Source organism: Halichondria panicea, chromosome 9 (assembly GCF_963675165.1).
Source record: "Halichondria panicea chromosome 9, odHalPani1.1, whole genome shotgun sequence".
Taxonomy (NCBI): domain Eukaryota; kingdom Metazoa; phylum Porifera; class Demospongiae; order Suberitida; family Halichondriidae; genus Halichondria; species Halichondria panicea.
The window spans coordinates 3,678,302-3,700,349 of record NC_087385.1 but is presented as its reverse complement, the minus strand read 5'-3'; the positions used below and the strand labels follow the sequence as shown (position 1 = coordinate 3,700,349).

At 42.0% G+C, this 22,048-nt stretch overlaps 1 protein-coding gene across 1 annotated transcript in view; it reads left to right on the top strand.

The window, feature by feature from the left end:
* The first annotated feature begins 277 nt into the window (after positions 1 to 277).
* LOC135341827 (dynein axonemal heavy chain 1-like) overlaps positions 278 to 22,048 on the top strand; it is a 42,821-nt gene continuing 21,050 nt past the window's right edge. The window contains exons 1-30 of the mRNA XM_064538489.1: positions 278 to 535; positions 876 to 1,034; positions 1,224 to 1,385; positions 1,488 to 1,653; positions 1,765 to 1,905; positions 1,955 to 2,042; positions 2,125 to 2,392; positions 2,544 to 2,707; positions 2,931 to 3,068; positions 3,305 to 3,462; positions 4,234 to 4,448; positions 4,824 to 4,991; positions 5,865 to 5,995; positions 6,275 to 6,425; positions 6,620 to 6,813; positions 8,584 to 8,812; positions 14,133 to 14,335; positions 14,425 to 14,566; positions 15,960 to 16,115; positions 16,624 to 16,811; positions 16,970 to 17,080; positions 17,238 to 17,391; positions 17,560 to 17,772; positions 17,864 to 18,256; positions 18,374 to 18,553; positions 19,578 to 19,715; positions 19,846 to 20,009; positions 20,094 to 20,295; positions 20,711 to 20,914; positions 21,719 to 21,982. Coding sequence (XP_064394559.1) covers positions 410 to 535; positions 876 to 1,034; positions 1,224 to 1,385; positions 1,488 to 1,653; positions 1,765 to 1,905; positions 1,955 to 2,042; positions 2,125 to 2,392; positions 2,544 to 2,707; positions 2,931 to 3,068; positions 3,305 to 3,462; positions 4,234 to 4,448; positions 4,824 to 4,991; positions 5,865 to 5,995; positions 6,275 to 6,425; positions 6,620 to 6,813; positions 8,584 to 8,812; positions 14,133 to 14,335; positions 14,425 to 14,566; positions 15,960 to 16,115; positions 16,624 to 16,811; positions 16,970 to 17,080; positions 17,238 to 17,391; positions 17,560 to 17,772; positions 17,864 to 18,256; positions 18,374 to 18,553; positions 19,578 to 19,715; positions 19,846 to 20,009; positions 20,094 to 20,295; positions 20,711 to 20,914; positions 21,719 to 21,982 — 5,370 coding nt within the window. The 5' untranslated portion in view covers positions 278 to 409. The remainder of the gene's footprint in view (positions 536 to 875; positions 1,035 to 1,223; positions 1,386 to 1,487; positions 1,654 to 1,764; positions 1,906 to 1,954; positions 2,043 to 2,124; positions 2,393 to 2,543; positions 2,708 to 2,930; positions 3,069 to 3,304; positions 3,463 to 4,233; positions 4,449 to 4,823; positions 4,992 to 5,864; positions 5,996 to 6,274; positions 6,426 to 6,619; positions 6,814 to 8,583; positions 8,813 to 14,132; positions 14,336 to 14,424; positions 14,567 to 15,959; positions 16,116 to 16,623; positions 16,812 to 16,969; positions 17,081 to 17,237; positions 17,392 to 17,559; positions 17,773 to 17,863; positions 18,257 to 18,373; positions 18,554 to 19,577; positions 19,716 to 19,845; positions 20,010 to 20,093; positions 20,296 to 20,710; positions 20,915 to 21,718; positions 21,983 to 22,048) is intronic.

The window sequence follows — 22,048 nt, the reverse complement described above, 5'->3', positions numbered from 1 at the left end:
ATGTCAGCTCCTTTTTAGTCTTTTTGAGGCTTTGTTCCACATGGATCTACGTGGGTGTAAACTAGGCCAGCTCCTCCCACTAAGACTAAGATCTACGCATGCGCAATCATTACAAGCATGGCTTATTGGCTATTGTTGTTGATTTACTCCTGGATTTACAGTACTCTATTATAAGAGACCATCATCGCAGCACTCTCTGCACTGCATCAGGCTCATCACTTATTGTAGCCAAAAAGCAACAACGACAGGAGGCAGAGGAAGAAGCCAGACACCTTGATATTTAGCCGCGGTGAAATCTAGAGGGATGTAGTTGTTATGGCAACTAGAAAATGGCGATTATGCTAGGCAAGTTATATTACTCCCTCTGACATTGTGTGGAGAGTAAAAGGTGAAGTGAAAAAACATTGCAATGAGTTCTGGGCGTCCTTGGACAAGGAGCAAGATGGCGTCCAGTCATGGCCGACCGATGACCCGAGGCAAGCAGAGAGGCTTCTACTCTGAGATTGTTGTGCCAGAAGCGTCCAAGCAATTCCCGGTATGCTCTTATAAACCAATTATTATTGAGAGATAGCAGAGTACTGTAATATCTATGTGGCAGAGGGTATAACTGTTATAATATACATTGTACATTAATGATCGAAAACATGCATGTCCAGGGCTGCATTGGGGGTGATTCGCCCCTCCCCCCCCCCCCCCCCTAGGATCTGGCAGATTCATTTGTACTGCTATAATTCTGATGACTTCGCCCCTCCTACATTTTTAAATTGCCCAATTCGCCCCCCCCTGATCCAAAATCTTGGATGCAGCCCTGCATGTTTGAACATTAATTTGCGTTTGGCGAAGAGTCATTACTGCACTCTGACTGTATTTTTTAGAATCTGCAGCAAGGACCGGACACCCAGCACAAAACCATTTGGAAGTCACAGCGTGATGTTCACCTCCCCAGTGTGACAAAGTTCAAGACACCTGATGACTTCTTGGACCAGCTCAATGCTCAAGTGTACGGACCAACCACCCAACTCATCACCAGCGATGTAAGTTTTGCTGGAAGGGATGGTGGTTTTTGTCGAAGTAAATGTTTGTAGCAGTTCAAGAGTGATGTCTATTTTTTTATCTGACTATCACCATCTAGTACAGATGTGCAACTCCCTTTTTACTTGTTTCCTCCTACATGTAGAAGAATCAACCTACTGCGTGTATTAAAACTACTCTTGCCATGATAGGAATTCTCTAAGGTGGCATGGTCTCCAAAGGTGCAAGTACCGTACCAAGTGGTCAGTGGGTGTGTACCCAGGAAACTGGAAATTGAGAGAAGGAAGAGGCAGTACAACAGACAAGCCAAAGAGCTGGAAAATCTCTTGAAGCAGCACCATGTATCCACTCAGGTTAGGTCAATAGTTAATACTGCAGTATTTTGTAAGTGTTAACATTTTGTATGTTACCCTCAGCGAGCTACACACACACACACACACACACACACTTGACAGGATCTGATGCCCATCACGGATAAAACTTCCAAGGCTCTGCTCAACTTTAGAACTTCTTCAGAAAGTGGTAAACAGCCCACACCCACCTTTCCAAGTTTTCTGCCACTTGAGATCTTTGATAACACTGAGTTCGACTGTAGGGCACCAGAAGAGTGGATCCAACTTGGTGAGTATATAGGAAACATTTGTTTAGGAGAGCATAGTGAAGTTAGTTCCATACTGCAAAATTATTCTCATGCCAAACAGTGAGTATTTCCTTCCTATGATATGCACCCAGGTTATGAGCCTGATGGTACCAGAAAACCTGTTCCTGGAAAGGCCCTCCTGCCGGTGTTGGAGTCACCCCCTAACACCTCCACACACATTACGCCCACACCTCCCAGTGGACAGCCACCCACGGACCCAAGTAGACCTCAAAGTGAGTTAACAAATCCTGTGTGTGTTTATGTGCTATAAGTTATGTACAGGGAGGTTCAAGTCGGGTGGGAATGTCGGTACTAGGAGCAGTCCACTGCCTCCACTACAGTCCAAGTCAACAGAAGCACTCAAACAAACGTGAATTACATACTATCTTTTGTTATAATACAATTATAACTGACAGACCGACTGTTCAATGCGATTTATCTCACATGCTCAGGTATGAGTGGGTGGATGTTGGTATGCTAGACTACAATCCAGCTAACAAGCTCTACTATATTAAGAGGGTCCATGTTCCAAACTATATCCTCCAAGCAAAATCTCTTAAATTCGATTCTGAAGAAAAGTCTAAGGAAAGCTCAGACTCTGGTAGTGAGTCAAATGGCAGTGGGAGTGGTGTGAAGCTTGAGAGTAGTATGGAGGGTGAAGCTGGAGGAGCTAGTGACGGGGAACAAATAGCACCTCAACCAAAATTGTCCATGCAGCAGGTACGGTGATGAATCACACAGGACAGCTTTCGTTACTGTAGTTGTGGCATGTGGAATAGACACCTTGTGCGTGGCTACAACTACGTTTTCAGTGTCCAATAATTATGTGTTCATTATGCATTAACCAATGGTAATTAATTTTTCTGTGTAGGTTGCTAATAAGAAGGATGCCTCCAAGGACAGTGACAGGCACCAGCAAGCTCAGTCAGAGTCGGGGGACTGTATTCACTACTGGCTGCCTAGAATAAGAATCATGTTTGCAGCTGAAGACCCCACTGTGTTCGTTGAGAGGGTAGCTTTGGCTCACAAGACTAGGTAAAGTTTAACTACATGTACATGTACATGTAGACAATTCATAATGATGCACCCACATGTGCTTAAGACATTTTTAAGGCTATTCAGAATGACCACAATACTCGAAGTATAAATACATACATGTACGCGTAGTTAGTAAATAATTTCACAGTCGTAACTTCAGACAGCCTACATGTACAATGTAATTATGTACGTGCATTTTATTGGCACGTATTACTTTTAGGCAGAAGACTGAAGCCTTGTTGCGGTACCATCTATACGTGGATTGCATGCCCCCAGAGGGGCTACAAGAGATGGACACTGGGACTGTGCACAGAGTGGTGGACGTGGCAAGGTCCTCAGAGAAACTTCGACAAGCATGGTGTGTATAATTATAGTCCAAATAATTATGCACATCACAATTAGTGTAGATATACTGCATCCATGGACCAACATTACAGCTAGATCTATGTCATCTATTTGAAGTGGTGCGCAACGAATCTTAAAGCAATATCCTCCTCACCACAGTGTCTTGAGTTGCTTACATATAAATAAATGTTTACCTTTGAGGTTGTTACATTACATGTATGCATACTACACGGCTTATACCACACATAGTCTTGATGGCTACTCGGATGCACTCTCTAAGGAAGTGCAGTTGGAGTTCACTCGCTCTATGAACAGGATCCTCTTTGATAAGACAGTCACCTCTCAACCAGGCACCTTCCCTTTTGTCACTTTGCCTGATCCACACGTGGAAAATATTCCTGAAAAAGGTATATCCCTAGACACCTACAAACGTATAATACTGTAGGTCATCCTCCACATTATACCTCGGTGCGCATGCGCAAGCGGGGTATACGGTAGTGTGTCTGTGTGTCTGTGTAGACTACTACAGCTGCTCAAAGATGAATCAAGCAAGTAAGAGTTTCTATAGGCTTCTAGTCATGTTTACTTGGATTTTAACTCGTGGATTTGCAAAATAATACTTCGTTCTCGAGTTATGCCTAGTTTTGCTTACTTGGAATGCCATTGCAACCTTTTCAGAAGAGCGCGTAGTCAAACTTGTTTACCAAGTGTTACTACTCTACTTAGTAGTTAGCTCTGCACTAGAACGCTAGCTATTGGTAGCTGCAAGAGTGAGGAAGAAAGCTGCAAGGCTTTGCTGATGGCAGCCATTAATTTTAGACTTGAACTCAGGGTTCATAGAGGTCGTCAAGAATGCCCGTACCATTGCAGAGGTGAGGACCATCTTTTGGCATTGATCGTTTTTAACAACAATCATGGTCGAATTACCCACTCTTTGAGTTTGCATGCGCAAAATAATTATTGCAAAAATTTTCATCAGTATAAAAGCTATTAATTAGCTTTATGTTATGTAGCTTTGGCATCTCCACCGAGGCATCAGCACCTGCGGTGCTTTTATTTTATTTAGTATTTCTGGTAATTACAGCTGCGAGCAAGCATGAGTTGTTGGTGTAATGATTATTCAGCAGTGACTCAGCAGTAATGATACTGTAAACGTCACTCTATACATGTACATGTAGGTAAACACCATGATGTCCCTACATTCCCGTTTGCCGAGATTCGTAAAAAGTTTCAGTTTCTCTCCCTCCTCACAAGCCCTGAAGCAATATCAGTACTTGAGATACTCAGAATAGAGTGTGAACGTGTAGGTGACATGTCTTTGTTCCATACTGGAGCAAGCAAGCATCTCAAACTGGAAGAGTTTGATTCAGCTCAGCAGCAAGCTTCTGTGCAGGTATGTATAATAATGTATGTATGGTTACAACCAACGTTCGTTCTGTGTAGTCAAGTGTGCTTCCCTAGCCTTCCATTCCAGGCTGCAAGGAAGGGAGAAAAACTAATACTACAGCCTGAATCCAGAGGAGATCACTCTGGCCTGAATCTAGGCTATTGTAGCTATAGTGCTTCTCTCTAGCCTCGTCCCCACACCCATTTCCGCTCATTATTAATTGCTTGGTCGAAGGCCTGCGTAGGAGGCTTGTGCTCCTCTAAATTTACATAGTGATCTCTATCTCTTAGCTACCACACTTCCATATTCTCAACTATTGTTCATGATCAGTTATATTTTTAGTCTCACGTCACGTCTCCACACTTTTCTCTACACTCTCAGGTTCAGACCTATTTGACTGAGACGTGGGTGTCCAGTCTACGCTCGTCCATCCATAGCTGTCTGGAGGCAGTGAGCAAAGGCTGGTTCAACCTGAATGAGACGAGCTTTGAAGTTTACCAGGTATCAAAGCTCAAGAAACTTTTGGAGCTCATCAAGTATGCCATGCAGGTATGTGAATTCTGTGTGTAGCGTGTCACAATACTAGATTTTAGACTCAGTATGATTATTGGTATAGTGTCTGCTTTGGTAGACCATCTTCTTGGTATTACCAAGGGCGTATTCAGGTACGTGAATTCTGTGTGTAGCGTGTCACAGCACTAGATTTTAGGCTGAGTATATTGATCTAGTGTCTGCTTTGGTAGACCATCTTCTTGGTACTAGAGTTTGCAGAATCTTTGCAATGCATAAAATAAAAGTGTTGAGCACTGTAGTTCCTTGTATTGGGAAATGCTCATACATTTAAGTACATGTAGTAAAACAGACCACAGTGTATACACAAAATCCATATAAGGAACGCGTACCGCTCTACGCTTTTATTGGTGTGTTGCAAAGATTATGCAAACTCCAGTATTACCAATGGCGTATAAAAAGAGAGAGGGCATGCAACAGCTTGTGAGCAAAAACTAAAGGGGGCGGTGGTAAAGTACATGTACAGTAATATCTAAAAATTAATTGTACAGTACATCAGTATATCCGATCTGTGGCTTTAGTTTTTGCTCGCACGTAGGGTTGATAGTCAGTTGCATGCCCTCTCTCTTTTTATATGCCCTTCAGGGTGTCATACAGGGGGGAAATGGGGATATCTCCCCTCTAGCTCCAATTTCCCCCTCCTCCCTAAAATGTGCATTCATGTGTACTAGTTGTAGTATGACAATTTTACACACTAACAGGGTATTGAAATAACAGTTGACCTTTTTTTGCAACATTTTCTAGTTACTTTTCTTATTTCCTCCCTCTACTTCAAAATCCTGTGTCATACATGACACCCTACCCTTGGTATTACTTGTATCAGCATTATCAAAATACTCTCCATCCTCTTAGGACTCCCTACGCAGTCTAGTGTTGGACTCTCTGGCGTCGTTTGTGGAGATGATCCACTCTGCCTGTGTCTCCACACTGGACTTGCCTGCTGACTACCAGTGGACTTCGCCACTCACCGAGTCACCTTATCTGTACGTCTGAAATATACACTGTAATGTTTAGAAGAGCATGGGCACATTCTTTCTTCAACTGCTCTGCAGTGCAATCCGTCTGTATGTACATAATAATGATGTTCAATAATTATGGTGTTCATGTTTAGCTTCCATTCTGATTGGAACATTATTTTCCCTTTTCCATTACTGCCCAAATCTCTTTCTTACCTAATTCTAAAGTCAAAAGATAAGAAAAGCATTACAACCTGTGCAAGGAAACTATTATAAGCATTATCTCCATGACTGTGCACCTTTCAGGCCGTTGCATGGCCCTATGTTCTACATGGAACTGCTCCTAGACAAAGATGGCTGTCACTACACAACAGACCTGGCCACAGTCCAGCCCATCCTAGTAACTGTGTTTGACAGGGGTATCAACGCCACTCATAGTGTCCCTCAGCTGGAGAAGGTACGGTATGCCATAATTATAATTATGTTTATTAGACAGCGTATGATGTCATGCTTCAACTAGCTAGTACTCAAAGTGGAAGTACAAATTAGTATACATGTAGTATCTGAGAACAAGTGAGTTAGTGAATTGTGAGACTTCTCATACTGTACATGTACGTGTCCACAGCTGTAATTCTCAAACCCTTCTTCCAGTTCATAGTGGACAAGCTGTTTTGGCCAGAGACATTGCTACTCGAGGCAGTTGGACAACATGAGCCCCAGGTGGACGCCCTCAGGGAGAGAATGTCCACAAACATCTCAGCAGCCATCATTCCAGCGAAAGCCTATGCTCAACAATATATTCCCTATCTGGACCTCATAAACCTTGACATCAAGGTTTACATCAGGTGAGCTTACACAGTGTTGTTTTGACAAAATAAAGGTAAAATTGAACCCTACAGTCCTAGACCAAAGTGCGATGTCTTTTAGTACATGTATGCATAGAAGAGTGGAAACGGATGTTAGTGACATCATAGTTTACTGCAGTTTTCTAGGTGCGGTTAAACATCCCTTTGATCTCATATGCGTTTCAGTTAGTGGAAATGATAGCGTTTACTTAGCTGCTCGAAGAACTCTGCTATAAGAGACGACCATTCAGGCAGGTATTGCAGTTTTACCAGTACCTGGTGCTGTTATTGGTGGGGGAAATTTTGAGATGCATGCCACCTCTTCAGCTTTTTTGTCTTTTTTTTGTCTTGATTTCTTATTAGCGTAAATGCAGCAGGAAAGTTTTATTAGTACTACAGACATAGACTGATAATAATTATAATGAAAACACCGCAGGTGCTGATGCCTTGGTGGAGATGCCAAAGCTACATAACATAAAGCTACTTAATTTTATACACATGATGAACATTTTTTCAATTTGCTGCATGCAAATTCAAAGAGTGGGTAATGATCGACCATGATTGTTGTTAAAAACGATCGATGCCAAAGTTCAAGTCTAAAATTATTAATGGCTGCCATCAGCAGAGCCTTCCAGCTCTCTTCTCACTCTTGCAGCTACAATAACTAGCGTTCTAGTGCAGAGCTAACTACTAAATAGAGTAGCATCACTCGGTAAACAAGTTTGGCTACGTGCTCTTCTGAAAAGGCTGCAATGGCATTCCAAGTAAGTAAAACTAGGCATAACTCGAGAACGAAGCATTATTTTGCAAATCCACGAATTAAAATCCATGACTAGAAGCCTATAGAAACTCTTACTTGCACTTCATTGATCCTTGAGCAGCTGTAGCAGTCTACACACACACAGATACACAGACACACAAACACACTACCGTATACCTCGCTTGCGCATGCGCACCGAGGCATAAGATTGAGATTGGCTGACAGAAAAGGCCCCCTCTCAATCTCACCCTAGACACAAGACTGGTCTTCGGGGTATTACTCTGACTTGCATCCAAAAGTTCTCTATATAAGCCATCAATACAGCACCTCTAACAACGCTACTCGTCCTCACAGACATTACTGTACTGGTTCTAGTCTTGTTATGCATACCTTGGTGTGTGCATGCGCAAGCGAGGTATACGGTAGTGTATTTGTGTGTGTCTGTGTGTGTGTGTGTGTGTGTCTGTGTTACAGCTGCTCAAAGATCAATGTGAAGTGCAAGTAAGAGTTTTTATACGCTAGTCACGTTTTCTTGAATCGCAATTTGTGGATTTGCAAGATAATGCTTCGTTCTCGAGTTATGCCTAGTTTTGCTTACTTGGAATGCCATTGCAGCCTTTTCAGAAGAGCACGTAGCCAAACTTGTTTACCGAGTGTTGCTACTCTACTTAGTACTTACTCTGTACTAGAACGATAGCTATTAGTAGCTGCAAGAGTAAGAAGAGAGCTGCAAGGCTCTGCTGATAAGCCATTAATTTTAGACTTGAACTTTTGGCATCGATCGTTTTTAACAACAACCATGGTCGATCATTACCCACTCTTTGAGTATGCATGCAGCTTAATGCAAAAATGCTCATCATGATATAATGTGTGTATATAAAAGCTATTAGTAGCTTTAGTTTTGGCAACTTCACCGAGGCATCAGCACCTGCGATGCTTTCATTGTGTGAGTAATACATTTGGCTGTTGGACAAGACAAGTGTAGCTACCCTTTTCTATTTCTTTTACAGTGGTTTCTCTGGAGAGGAGGAGAAGAGCACTTCTCAGATTAGAGCTGAGATAGACTCCCATCTTGAGGGCAAGACTCGTGTAGAGAGCAGCCTGCCTCAGTCCATCACCATAGGACCATTCTTCATCAACACTGACTCTGTGAGACTGGCACTTTCTAAGAAACACAAGGACATTGCCAAAGCACTGCTCGACTTCCTTGTGGATAAACTGAGGAAGGATTCTGAGCAGGTCAGTTTGCATAGGATCTCTGTTTCTGTAGCACAATTTAAATGGCATGTCGTATACATGTACATGCATGTACAGTATCAATGTTAGGGAGTTTTTCTAACAGCAAAACATGTATAGTTTGCCTCAAAGGGTGGTACAGTAGAACCTCGATTATCCGGCCCTCCATTATCCGGAACCTCGATTATCCGGCTTGGCAGTTTTATTTTTATAATTCAGAAAATGGGCGTGTCCCTCAAATGCGCATGCGCGTTACAGCTGTTACCATGGAGACATGCCTGCTTATCTTCTGCGCATGCGCAGACAACCATGTGGCACTGCTAATTATCAATAAAGTGGGTGGATCAAGGCGTGGTTTATCTATTCGATTATCCGGCATATTCACTTATCCGGCCTGCTTCTGGAACCAAGGTGTCCGGATAATCGAGGTTCTACTGTAGTGTCAATTGCAATCCCTCTTCTGGAGACCACACCCTTTCCCTAACCACTTCCGTCAAATTCAAAAAGAGGGAGGGGAATTGGAAACAGAAGCACTCTCGTGGTACCATCCATGTTTCCCCGCAGTTTTACTTAACTTGGTTCTAATGGAAGGGGTTAAAAACATTTTGATCTGTCTGTACAATGTCTCGAGGAGCAGTTTTTCTACATCTTCAGGACATTCTGTACCCTCATGCTCGACATCTTTTCACAGAGGAGGAGGTTACAAAGATAAATTAAAAGACTAATAACGATCGTGACCAACCTCCTCTGGACTGGCAGAGACAAACCCTCATGCTCGACATCCTCTTCACAGAGGAGGAGGTTGCAAAGATAAATTAGAAGACTAATAACACTTTTGAACTCTTTATGCAAACTGCATGTTTTTACTCGTTTGCAATGCCTCTACTAGCCTCAATCCCAAGCCGCACTTCCTCGAAGAGGTGGCCTGGTATCGACTGCTTGCGCATGCGCAACCATGCATATAGCCAGATACCGGCTAACGCAGGATAATAACGTGTATGTTCAGTAAAACAACGACGTCACAACGAATGGAAGTGGATTGAATAAAGTAGATAGAAAGTTCGATTGAAGGTTTCTAGCCCATTTGAGAAAGAGCTGATAGCTACCCGTAGTCTGCTAACAAAAGACTCACAGCCTGCAACAGTGTGGATGACAATCGTCTGAACGGAGTGAAAGCTGGCACTAGCCTAATGGACAGGCCACACCCATCAAATACTAACTTTGGTGAAAGTAGAACCTCGATTATCCGGCCCTCCATTATCCGGAACCTCGATTATCTGGCTTGGAAGTTTCAGATTTAATAATTCAGAAAATGGGCGTGTCCCTGAAATGCGCATGCGCATTGCAGTTGTTACTATGGAGACAGGTCTGCTTATCTTCTGCGCATGCGCAGACAACTATGTGGCACTGCTGTTTATCAATAAAGTGGGTGGATCAAGGCGTGGTTTATCTATTCGATCATCCGGTATATTCAGTTACCCGGCCTGCCTCCTCTGGAACCAAAGTGTCCGGATAATCGAGGTTCTACTGTATACTACTGCTGCTGAAAGAAAATAGCTGTACAACAAACCTACAGCGCTGTCTCTAGCTGGCTAGCTATATTATAGCTCTGTGTATGACTAGTATTCTTTGTCAGGATCTTTTCTCTGATAAATTCAGTATCATAGGACATAATTATTATGGGAAAAGTATTTATTTTGCGCATGCGCAAGCAGTCATGCAGTAGCAGGCCTTCTTTTCAGGGGAGGCCAGTGAAGGAGGCTATGCCTCTACAAGCTTAATTTACTGGTACAGTACCAATCAATAAAAAAGTTCCTGTTCCGTTGTTTTAAAAACACAAATGGTAGCGTTAAACCGGATGCAGAACGGACCACTTCCCCCGTTATAAATCGAAGCAGTGACGTCATTATGAAAAATTGAACAATGATACTGTATGATTTGTATGAGCTAAGCTATTATAATGTACGCAGACAGTCAGACATACACTGGAGAAGAGACGATGGTCTTCAAAAACGGTCATTTCATGTCAAAGATGACTTGCATAGCAGGTAACTTAGTCTTGGGGCTGATGCGAGACCGAGAACAGCTGGGGTTGCCTACAGCAGCAGGTCAGAGCATCTCAGATGGTGACTTTTGAGCCTGAGGACACATAATTATGGACACCTGCAGGGAGGTCACAGCAGTTTACTGGCTAACAATTTGCAAGTACAAGAAACATAAAATTATGGTCTTGTGATAATAAATCTTGCTCCAAACCTTGCTGTTCCTGTTAGGTTGACATTGTACAGCCAGCTCTCCCATGTAGTTACTGCTGTGTAAAGTTTGAGCCACGTTGATGCTTTTTTAATACAAACTATAGCATTATCACTTACTTGCTCCTCAAAAATATTATTGTTCAGACATACCGTATAGCGCGAAATTTTTGAGGCACTTGTATTTCATGGATTGGCCTCTAAAAGCATTTCGTTGCACAATGTTCGTAGAAATGACTGCTTACCGGAAGCCACGCCTTTAATCTTTGCACGTTATAGCAGATAATTCTAATTAAAGAACAATTTTCGTGAACTTAATTGGGTGAGCACATCGCATAATAATTATATTTTTGGTCATAATTATTGTTAACCCTTTCCCAGCTATTAATTTAACGGATTGCATGTTTTTCCATAATTATCTCTAGATTGGATTGAAACTATTTTCTACAGGTAACCCAGACCCCAGGATGTCATGACAACATAATTGTAACCTAGCAACTGACCACCCCCACTAACTAGCAATTGTTTACAAACATTTACACAAACAATAAGTGACTAAAGATACTATGTAAGTGTTCCCAATGTTCTCACGGTGCACGGTTCAATCAGGATCTGCTGTCTATTAGGTACTATCGACAGACGCTCTGAAAATTTTCTTCACCTACACACAAGTTTACAAGTTCAGACTGTGGTGACTCATGTGATGTACACTGCTGTACTTACTAACTAGCCTAAACAAACCTATACTATAAATCTGTCAAAGCAGACACTATTACCCCGGACACTTTTTTGGACAATTTTCGTTCTAATACAGCAGCAGACACTCTGGTGCTAATGTAGCAGCAGACACTCTGGTGCTTTAATTTTACTAAATATCCGGACAAGACCTTGAAAAGTTGAGATACATTCCCAACGTAGCTTTATAGCAAAATAGATAGCTTTGCGGATTAGCTAGTGCAAGTATTCAGTCGCACACTGTTCTATTAAACATAGCTAGCTCGCATGCAGCTGCATGCTTGCTAATTATTCCGGACACTTTGGGTGCTCTCTGTTCTAATTATACCTGGACAATCTCCACTTTTTGCTGTACGTCCGATGAAGAACATAATTATACGGTACTCTTGTTACTTACCTGGTCTCAGGAACATGGTTCATCTCAAGAGCTTCTTCCTCAGTTTTTTCTGGCTTCTGAAAAGGTAGCTTCCTATCTAGCTATGATCCCATTCACTGTCCTTCGGCTCAATGAGGCCATAATAATTATTATTAAGCATCGATATTCTCACTGTATAGCTACTGCTCTGGAACCTCACTGAGGTTGCACTATCAAGATCTTGTAGCTATTATAACAACTTTTGATGATTTATCGAATCGTACCTCGAGTCAGCATAATTATTAATACATACCACGTGAACCTTGAGGCGGCTATGGCTGGGAAAGGATTCTAAACTATCGTCGCTGGAGTCATGTTGACAGTTCCATGGATCACTATGCAAATGCCACTAATCTAATTTGTGGCAAACTTCCTTTGAGGTTTGACCACACCTACTCAACTGTACTGGAACTGTACAGTGCCATAATTACTGTATCAAATACTGGCATTCTGAAGCTATAATCTTTTAAGAATCCAGGTAACACAAAGCTACTTAAAGTCGCAGGTTTTAGTTGTGAATTAGTCAACCATGGCAATGAAAAGAAAAGATAGAAGTGGTTCTGCAGATGAAAGTAATGACTTCAGTAAACGCCAAAAAAGCTCAAGGGACTCACGGTCTAGAAGCTCAACTCCAATGTTAATTGAAGGTTCTCCTGCAGACGTTGTCACAGAACCTAGTGTTGCTATCAAAAGGTGTATTGACGATTTGGATGATTGGGCTGGAGATGCCATTGAAAAGTTAAATTTCAGCGGTAGACAAAAAACTGTTACAACGAATAAAAAAACTAATATCCGCCTGGACTTACAGGGGCAAACGAACAAAAACTTTGCTAATCTACAACTTCAAATCGGGAAAGGAAAAGGAAAAGGAAAAGGAAGTCTCGCATGTGTACTAGTTGAAATTGGTAGTGCTTTTGGGCGGGAACAAGTTGTTGATGCTCTGAAGAAGGCCTATGAAACGAAGAATATAATATGCCTTCTAACCCTTTAAATAACAAATCTTCAGCTGTGTTACTATTACATGTATAAATAGTTAATACAGCGTATGTTTTGTTGTAGCTCTCCTCTTTGCTCAGAGGTTGCCTGTATGGTGTGAATGCCATTGGCTTAATTTTATCACGATTTGATAGTATGATTAATAGAAAGCTGCGCACAAGAAGGATTTGCCTCCCTTAAATACAATGTACATGTACCAGTATTTAGACAAGCTCAGTGAATGCCCATGCATGACTTATTACCCAGATACGGAACAAAAAATCTAGCCTAAAAGTTAGATGTTGGTACATGTTCAGTGTGTATTGAAGGATGTATTGAATGATGTTTGCATGAGATGAGATTAAGATCGTTTTATAATAATATTATAATTATAATTATACCAAAATATGTATCCGTAAACTTAGTCTAGTTATGTGGGCAAGAAAGTAAACTTGCACGTCAATTGCGAAACTTCCAGTGTATAATAATACAGGGTACAGTAGAACCTCAGACTAAGCAAAATTGTCTGCAACAGGGGCAATGTTCAACTTCTAACCTAGAAAGTTGTGTAGTTACTAACTGCACATTCACAAACATGTGACTTGCTTTACAGTACTATATGTGACTAAGTTTGCTTTACAGTGCTATGCGACTGAGTGAGTGTGTGTTGCTACATACAAGTATAACCATTCGATCATGCATGCGCTTTTCACTTATTCATAGAGTACAAAGGGTACGTACACCGTGTACTTATTTGAGCAACTGTAATTTTCTCAAGCCTCCTATCAGAAATTACAATTTAAGGCAATGGTTGTCCAAAGCATGTCACTCTCTTTGCATAGTCGGGAAGAACTGATATAGTAGTGCAAACTTTTGGAGTAGCTGTTTTACATAATTCTCAAAGCGGTTTTTTTTGAAGATTTGTCGATTTTACTTGTTTGTTCAGATCTGTGATGACTTCAAGGAGATAGCATACAAACTTCGTGAGCGCTCCAACACCATAGAAGACCTCACAGAGCAGAGGGAGTATATTAAAACTGTCCCAGAGCTGATCAATGGATTCCAAGCCCAGATTGATCAGGCCATGGGAGACTATGACCTCATTGATGAGTACTTCTATCCTCTCTCAGATGATGACTTCAACAACCGGTATGATTCACTCTGCATGTGACCTTTCCATTTTAACCAATTCTCATGTTGTTTGCACCATGAAAACTCAAACTGCACACCCCACATAGCTGGGACACCCTGGCATGGAACAAGCGTATAATAGACCAGATTGAGACCACTGAGACTCAATTGGAGCAAGATGAACAGAAGTTCCACAAGAAACTCATCGATGATCAGACACAACTAGAAGACAAACTGGACACCTTGCAGGTATATGAATGTTTACGTTAGATCTAATCTATTCCCCACATGGAATTTTGTAGTAACTGTGCTTTCTAGGAACGCTATAATACAATGTACATACATCTGTAACCTTTGTTCATTAGTGGTTCTATAAGGCTTCTGTAGTGAACTCAGATAAGTCACCTTCTGCATGTGTAGTAATAGCCTCGATCCCAGGCCGAGTTTTCGCTTTTATAACGGTTAGGCGAACAACTAGGCCTGGTACTAGTTGTCTGCGCATGCGTCAAATTTTCATTGTATTTGTGGTCGGCAAAAATATTTAGAAATGAAAATGCACGGAGTGAGTACACAAAATATGCACATAGGGAGCTGCTTCACAAGGGCCTGGGGAGTTGCCAGTTGTGCTGCAGCACGATTACAGTGACCCAGGGAAACTTCAGGATGATTGAATGCCTTCAAATTACGTTTCAAAAAGATTTAGCAGGCTGCTGGACTTCTCTGATTCTAGCCAACTCGTAACTCAGTTAAATCTTGCTTGAGAAAACGTAGATTCTCTTGATGCCTCTGAGCTACCCAGCAACGCTCGAACGAGCAGGTCATACTCCAGTCCTGTGAGTACAGGACAATATTACAAAGATTTATTATTAAACCCTTACCTCAAACTGTCCAGTCTCGTCCGTTAGTATAGCCAAGAGGAGCACTGTTGGGATAGCTGGATATTAGCCATTGCTCCTGTACAGAGAAGTAGACATTTGAATTACGTGTAGATATATCTATATACATGTACATATTAAATTTATCGTATTGAACAGGTTATAGTGCCATTGTCAATGAGCTGATGATGGCAGCACCAAGTTCTCTAGCTCACACTCTTCACTTGATCCACCATATTAATGATGAAACTATAGTCTACCTAGATCTTGCCAAACATGAACAAGACTTGATAGCATAGGGCCCACACAAAAATATCTGACCTTAACAAGCTTGGCAAAGCTTTATACCTTTTCCTTTGTTGTTCAGTCTTCAGAATAATGTTTTCTAAGCTTCAGAGAAGAGAGAAGCTTCAGCTAAGAGCCATTCCCAACAATGATAAAACGGGAACTGACTTCGTACACGATAGTACACGAATATAAATGTCACAAAAGTGAACGAGAATATACTAATAGTCAGAAATGGGATAATTGGTTGACGCATGCGCAGACAACTAGTACCAGGCCTAGTTGTTCGCCTAACCGTTATAAAGCAAAAACTCGGCCTGGGATCGAGGCTAGTGTAGTAACTGTCTGCCTTTGTTCATTGTATGGGAGGGCCCCTAACTGTCCAGCTTTGTACAATTAATAGACATGTTAAAAATTATACTCAGAAGAATTTGTATGCCTTTCTTGGAAGGCTTACATGAATAGCTATGTTTTATCTTCAGATGATAGTGGCTGGATTTTCTGGTCGCACTGATCTGAGCAAAGCTGCTGAAACGTCTAATGAGGTGAGGAGGGTCATCAAGGACCTCAAAGAGTGTCAAGCTCAGGCCTTGCTCTACAACCAGAGGGAGAGGCTCTTTGAAATGCCAGTCACACAGGTACAGTGTAGGATGCTGAGTACATGTACATGCCGTGTATATATAATATTAGTAGCTACCTTGTATAAATTAGTAGCTAAATGCACCTATCAATTGCAAGCCCATGCACCTCCCCCAGTACAGGCATGAACTTTGCCCGGCTGGGAAATTGATTTGCACATGCGCATTAACTACACAGCCATGCTGACGATCATTGCACTTGTAAACGGGGATTTGACATTGAGGTTGCCCCTATGAATTATGCATGTTTTAAATTACATGTATGCTTGCCATATTTCACATCCCCACCTATACCCGTACTGGAGGAGGTGGGGATGCCACTACTTCTTCAGCTAGACTACCACACTGGTAAAGAATCACCAAACTAGAACACTCATTTTGACTCTTTGAACAAAGAAATCACGAAAAAAACTGTTTTTACACTTGACTGATGAATACATAGCCATACTCCACGTAGTGGTACACAAACCGGTACACAAACCTGTTCCTCTTCTCACCTCATGTACAGTATGACAAGGTTGGTAAGCTCAACCGAGAATTTGAGCCGTTCAAGAATCTGTGGGTAACTGCTGCTGATTGGCTCAAGTGGTACGAGGCCTGGATGAATGACTCCCTCATGAACATTGACCCTGAGCTCCTTGCCACCAATGTCAACAGCGCCTTCAAGGTCATGCACAAGAGTGTCAAGTATTTCAAGTGAGCCTTTCAATCTTATTTACATTATGTACATTATGCTACGGTGTTGTGTCAGCGAGTTACAATTATGCATGTATTACCCACAGAGTAGCCTTGCTATGAGAGATTTTGCTCAGAGTTATAATAGAATGTTTTCCAATGTTCGTTGTGTGCTGTAGGGATATTCCTGGGTGTCTGGATGTAGCCAGTCAGATCAAGAAGCAGATTGAAGAGTTCAGGCCTTACATTCCACTCATTCAGGGTCTCAGGAACCCCGGAATGAGAAACAGGTGTGGTAATATAGTTATGTTGCACTGTATTCATTATGAGGCTTGTTTGTAATGCATAAGCTCCTTTGTAGTAGTTAGGTAGTAGTGGAGGATACTTTACTGTAGGGTATAGAGCTGCTACTGTATACGTAGTCAATTTCCTCTTTTTGTTCTTCAGGCATTGGCAGAAGTTGTCTGATGACTTGGGTATAGTGGTTCAGCCGAAACCCACTCTTACCTTTGCTAAGTGTCTGGAGATGGGGCTGGAACAGCATATTGAGGTTATTGCCAAGGTGGCTGAGGTAGCTGGGAAGGAGTTCTCTATCGAACAGGTACTTATTTTTTGTTAGCTGTCATTATGAAATACACCCTGCACATTGTTCTCACTAGGCTCTGATTGTGCCTCTGTACATATAAAATTACAGGTGCCTCTTGGTCATGTACAGCCGTTTTTGCATGCATTCTTGTATTATTATTCTATCTGCTTGCCCTTCCTGCAGGCTCTGGACAAGATGGAGGCTGAGTGGGAACCGATGCTAATGGAGATCATAGCCTACAAGGACACTGGCACCTTTATCATGAAGACTGCTGAGGAAACAGCTCAGATGCTGGATGACCACATTGTCATGACTCAGGCTATGTCTTTCTCGCCCTATAAGAAACCATTTGAGGGTAGGATCACTGCCTGGGAGAACAAGCTCAGAACTACTCAGGTACGCTTTGTTGGGCAAGCCATTGCTATTACTGTCTCTGTGCTATACAATCCCTATATCTGTGTATAAATATCCATGCCCCCATTCTTAGGATGTGATGGAGGAGTGGGCCTTGTGTCAACGAAGCTGGCTTTATCTGGAGCCCATCTTCTCCAGTGAGGACATTATGAGACAGCTCCCAGTGGAGGGCAAGCGATACCAGACAATGGACCGGATGTGGCGAAAGATTATGCAAAATGCCAAGAGCGAGCCCAAAGTTATCACATTCTGCTCAGACAACAGGCTGCTAGAAAACTTTAGAGAGTGTAATAAGTTGTTGGATCAAGTACAGAAGGGACTCAGTGATTATCTAGAAACCAAAAGAATGGCCTTTCCACGGTTTTACTTCCTCTCGGATGATGAGTTGTTGGAAATCCTCTCCCAGACTAAGGACCCCACTGCTGTACAACCTCATCTGAGGAAGTGCTTTGAGAACATTGCTAAAGTATGTGTATATATACGTGTACCTACATTATCCTATTTCTTCCACATAAATTCTTGCTAATGGTATTAACCTGAAACTTGTGGTAGTTAAAGTTGCCAATTGACTTATACAATGTAGCTCCAATTCGAAGAGGACCTTGCTATCAGCAAGATGTTCTCTGGGGAGGGAGAAATGGTGCCATTCTCAGAGACTATCTACCCGACTGGTAACGTGGAGGACTGGCTTCTTAATGTGGAGAAACTCATGCAGAAGTCACTCAAAAGGATCATCCAGGATGCTTTAGAGGACTATGATAAGGTAAATATTGACGTAGTTCAATTTTAACATTGCCTTTTTAACCGTGAGCTACTTATTATGCCTCGAGGCGTAGCCGCACGAGGGATACGGTAAAGCTGACTGTGTGTGTGTGTGTGTGTGTGTGTGTTTTTGTCTGTCTGTGTGTCTGTTCCAGCTGTAACTGCTCTACGGTTGAAATACGACGAAAACTAAACTTCTATAGGCTTCTAGCCACGTTCTCTTTGGATTTTGATTCGTGGATTAGCAAACTAAAGCTTCTTTCTCGAGTTATGGCTAGTTTGACTCACATTGAAGGCTGTTGCAGTCTCTTCAGAATCTTTCATAGCATCATCTGTTTGCACAAACTTTCTATTCTAGCCTTGCACTAAAGCGCTAGCTTTTTGTTAGCTACAAGAGTTAGAAATAGCTGCTAAAGAAGCTAGCTATTTTAGTAGCCATTATTGAACTTGCAGACACACCCCTATTCCTGGATGTAATGCGCATGCGCGCTCAATACCACGTGTAAGAGAATCCATTTTGAACTCTGCCCAGATCCTGGCAGAATCGCTTTGTTGAGGTCCTGGTAAGCCACAAACCAACCTTTTCGATAACTCTTTTTAGACTGCTTGTTATAGATACTACTTATAGATACTACTTCTGTAATTGATTAAACTCTTTTTAGACTGCTTGTTATAGTTGTTATAATAGATACTACTTTCTGTGATTGAATTTTGTCTTTAATACTTATTTCACAGACTACTAATTAGGCCTTTAACAAACTTAATTTGCTCCCACTGTTTGGCTACAGGCCATTTAAGACGATCAGTATGCACTATTAACTGTGGACATCCCTTTCTTGTGAAACAATCAAAGCACATTGTACCTCTTCTATAACACTCTAATAATTTTGAGCGAAAAGCAAAAACATGGCGAGAGGCATTAGCAAGCGCACGCTTGCAACACTCGTTAAAACAGGTTTGTGAACTGCGGATTAGGTGAAACAGTACTGTGATTTCACACGCTCAAAATTGCCCTTTTGTTCCAGGTTCCCCGTACAGAGTGGGTGTTGAAGTGGCCTGGCCAGGTAGTGATAGCTGGCTGTCAGACGACCTGGACTACTGAGGTGTCACAATCTCTGGAGGAAGGCATCATTGCTGATTACTACCAGACCATGCTCAAGCAGGTGAGGGGGGGGGCTGGAGTCGAAATGTTGCTTTCTGTTCCTGTACATCTTAGACCACATGGTGTCTATAGTATGCTGTACAGTATAGATTGCTTGTCTACTGTCTTGTCAATGATTTATGGCCATGTAGCTTGCTGACCTGGTAACGCTGGTTCGTGGAAAGCTGACCAAGCTCCATCGAACCATCTTGTCTGCCTTGATCGTGATAGAGGTCCATGCTAGGGATGTAGTTAACAACATGCTCGAGGAGAATGTTAAGAACGTCAATGATTTTGAGTGGATCTCCCAGCTACGGTGAGTGATATATATATTTACAGTATGCACGTACATGTATATACACCTTTTGCATGTATTTAGTTGTTCATTCCCTCACAACAGCTATTACTGGGACGGTGAATTGCTGATGAGGGCAGTAAATGCCCAATTCAACTACGGGTATGAGTACCTGGGCAACACTGGTCGTTTGGTCATCACCCCCCTTACTGACCGATGCTACCTCACACTCACTGGAGCACTCCACCTCAAGTTTGGGGGAGCCCCAGCTGGTCCAGCAGGCACCGGCAAAACAGAAACTGTTAAAGTGAGAGATTGTGTATACATGTACATGTACAGTATGCATGATTGTACATGTATGTAACAGGAGCCCATGGAGGATATTGTTGAAGTCAGATACATTGCAAAAAGCATAACAGAACAAAACATGTATGTTTTTAATGTCTAAGACTTATACGTATACTGCGAAAGTTTCAAGGGTTAGCAATGCTACACAAAAAAATTATTCTTTTTTTTAAGTAGAATTACCTGCTACTCAACATTGTATAATGTGCCAAAGATTGAAGGCGCTGCCTAGGAGTGCTTCCGGTAAGCATTCAACTCACGAATGAGTTGAATTTCTAACGAAATGTTTTTAGAGGCCCTTCCACAAAATTTAAGTGCCTCGAAAATTTCGCGCTATACGGTACTTGCGGTATGATTCTGAATCCCCCTATATTTAGGATCTGGCGAAGGCCATGGCCATCCAGTGTGTGGTGTTTAACTGTTCTGATCAGCTGGATTTTATGGCTATGGGAAAATTCTTCAAGGGTTTGGCCAGCTCTGGAGCATGGGCTTGTTTCGATGAATTCAACCGGATCGACATTGAAGTGTTGTCTGTAGTGGCCCAGCAGATTACCACCATTCAGATTGCACAGCAACAAAAGGTAAAGTGTAGCATGTACTAGTTCTAATACATTATAATAATTATTTTGGTAATAATTATGCCTCGAGGCGTAGCCGCACGAGGGATACAGTAAAGCTGACCGTGTGTGTCTGTTCGTGTCTGTTCCAGCTGTAACTGCTCAACGGTTGCAATGGACGAAAATTAACAGCTTCTATAGGCTTCTAGCCACGTTCTCTTGGATTTTGATTCGTGGATTTGCAAACTAAAAATTCTTTCACGAGTTATGGCTAGTTTGACTCACAGTGAAGGCTGTTGCAGTATCTTTAGAATCTTTCATAGTATCATCTGTTCGTACAAACTTTCTATTCAACTTATGAGTTAGCCTTGCACTAAAGCGCTAGCTGTTTGTTAGCTACAAGAGCCAAAAAAGAGCTGCAAAGCTGCATGCACATACACTGCTAGCCTTCGACCTATCGTTATTTTAGAGACAAATCGGCCTGGGAACAGCCCTTGATCCCACCCCTTTTTTATTATTCATTGACAGGAAATGCAATCTATAGATCTACATCTTCTATCCTGTGGCTTCTATCCTTGAAGATCCCATTCATCAGGCCATGATAACACAAATTGCTTCTTCTATCATGAGTGGAAGCAAAACATGGCGAGAGGCATTAGCACAGCGCAGCTTGCAACACTCGTTATTTTGGCTTTTCAATGTTCGTGAACTTACATAAAAGTATAGATTGTGACTGTATTATTGCAGCGTTTATGTCCTAATTTAATTGTGTCCCTTTTCTCTGTATGGTTAGTTTGAGTTGTGTTTCATTTCATCACCCCTACGTAGCTGGAGCGGTTCATGTTTGAAGGCATGGAGATATCCCTCAAGGCTTCCTGCTCTGTATTTGTCACTATGAACCCTGGCTATGCTGGTCGCACTGAGCTACCAGACAATCTCAAAGCTCTCTTCAGACCAGTGGCTATGATGGTGCCCAATTATGCCATGATTGCTGAGATCATGCTGTTCTCTTTTGGGTTCTCTGATGCAAAGGTCCTGTCAAAGAAAATCACTACCACATTCAAGCTGTCTTCGGAGCAGCTCAGCTCACAGGTATGTATTACGAATCTTTTTAACCCATGCATGTACATTGTACAATTTCAGTGTTTACATGCATAA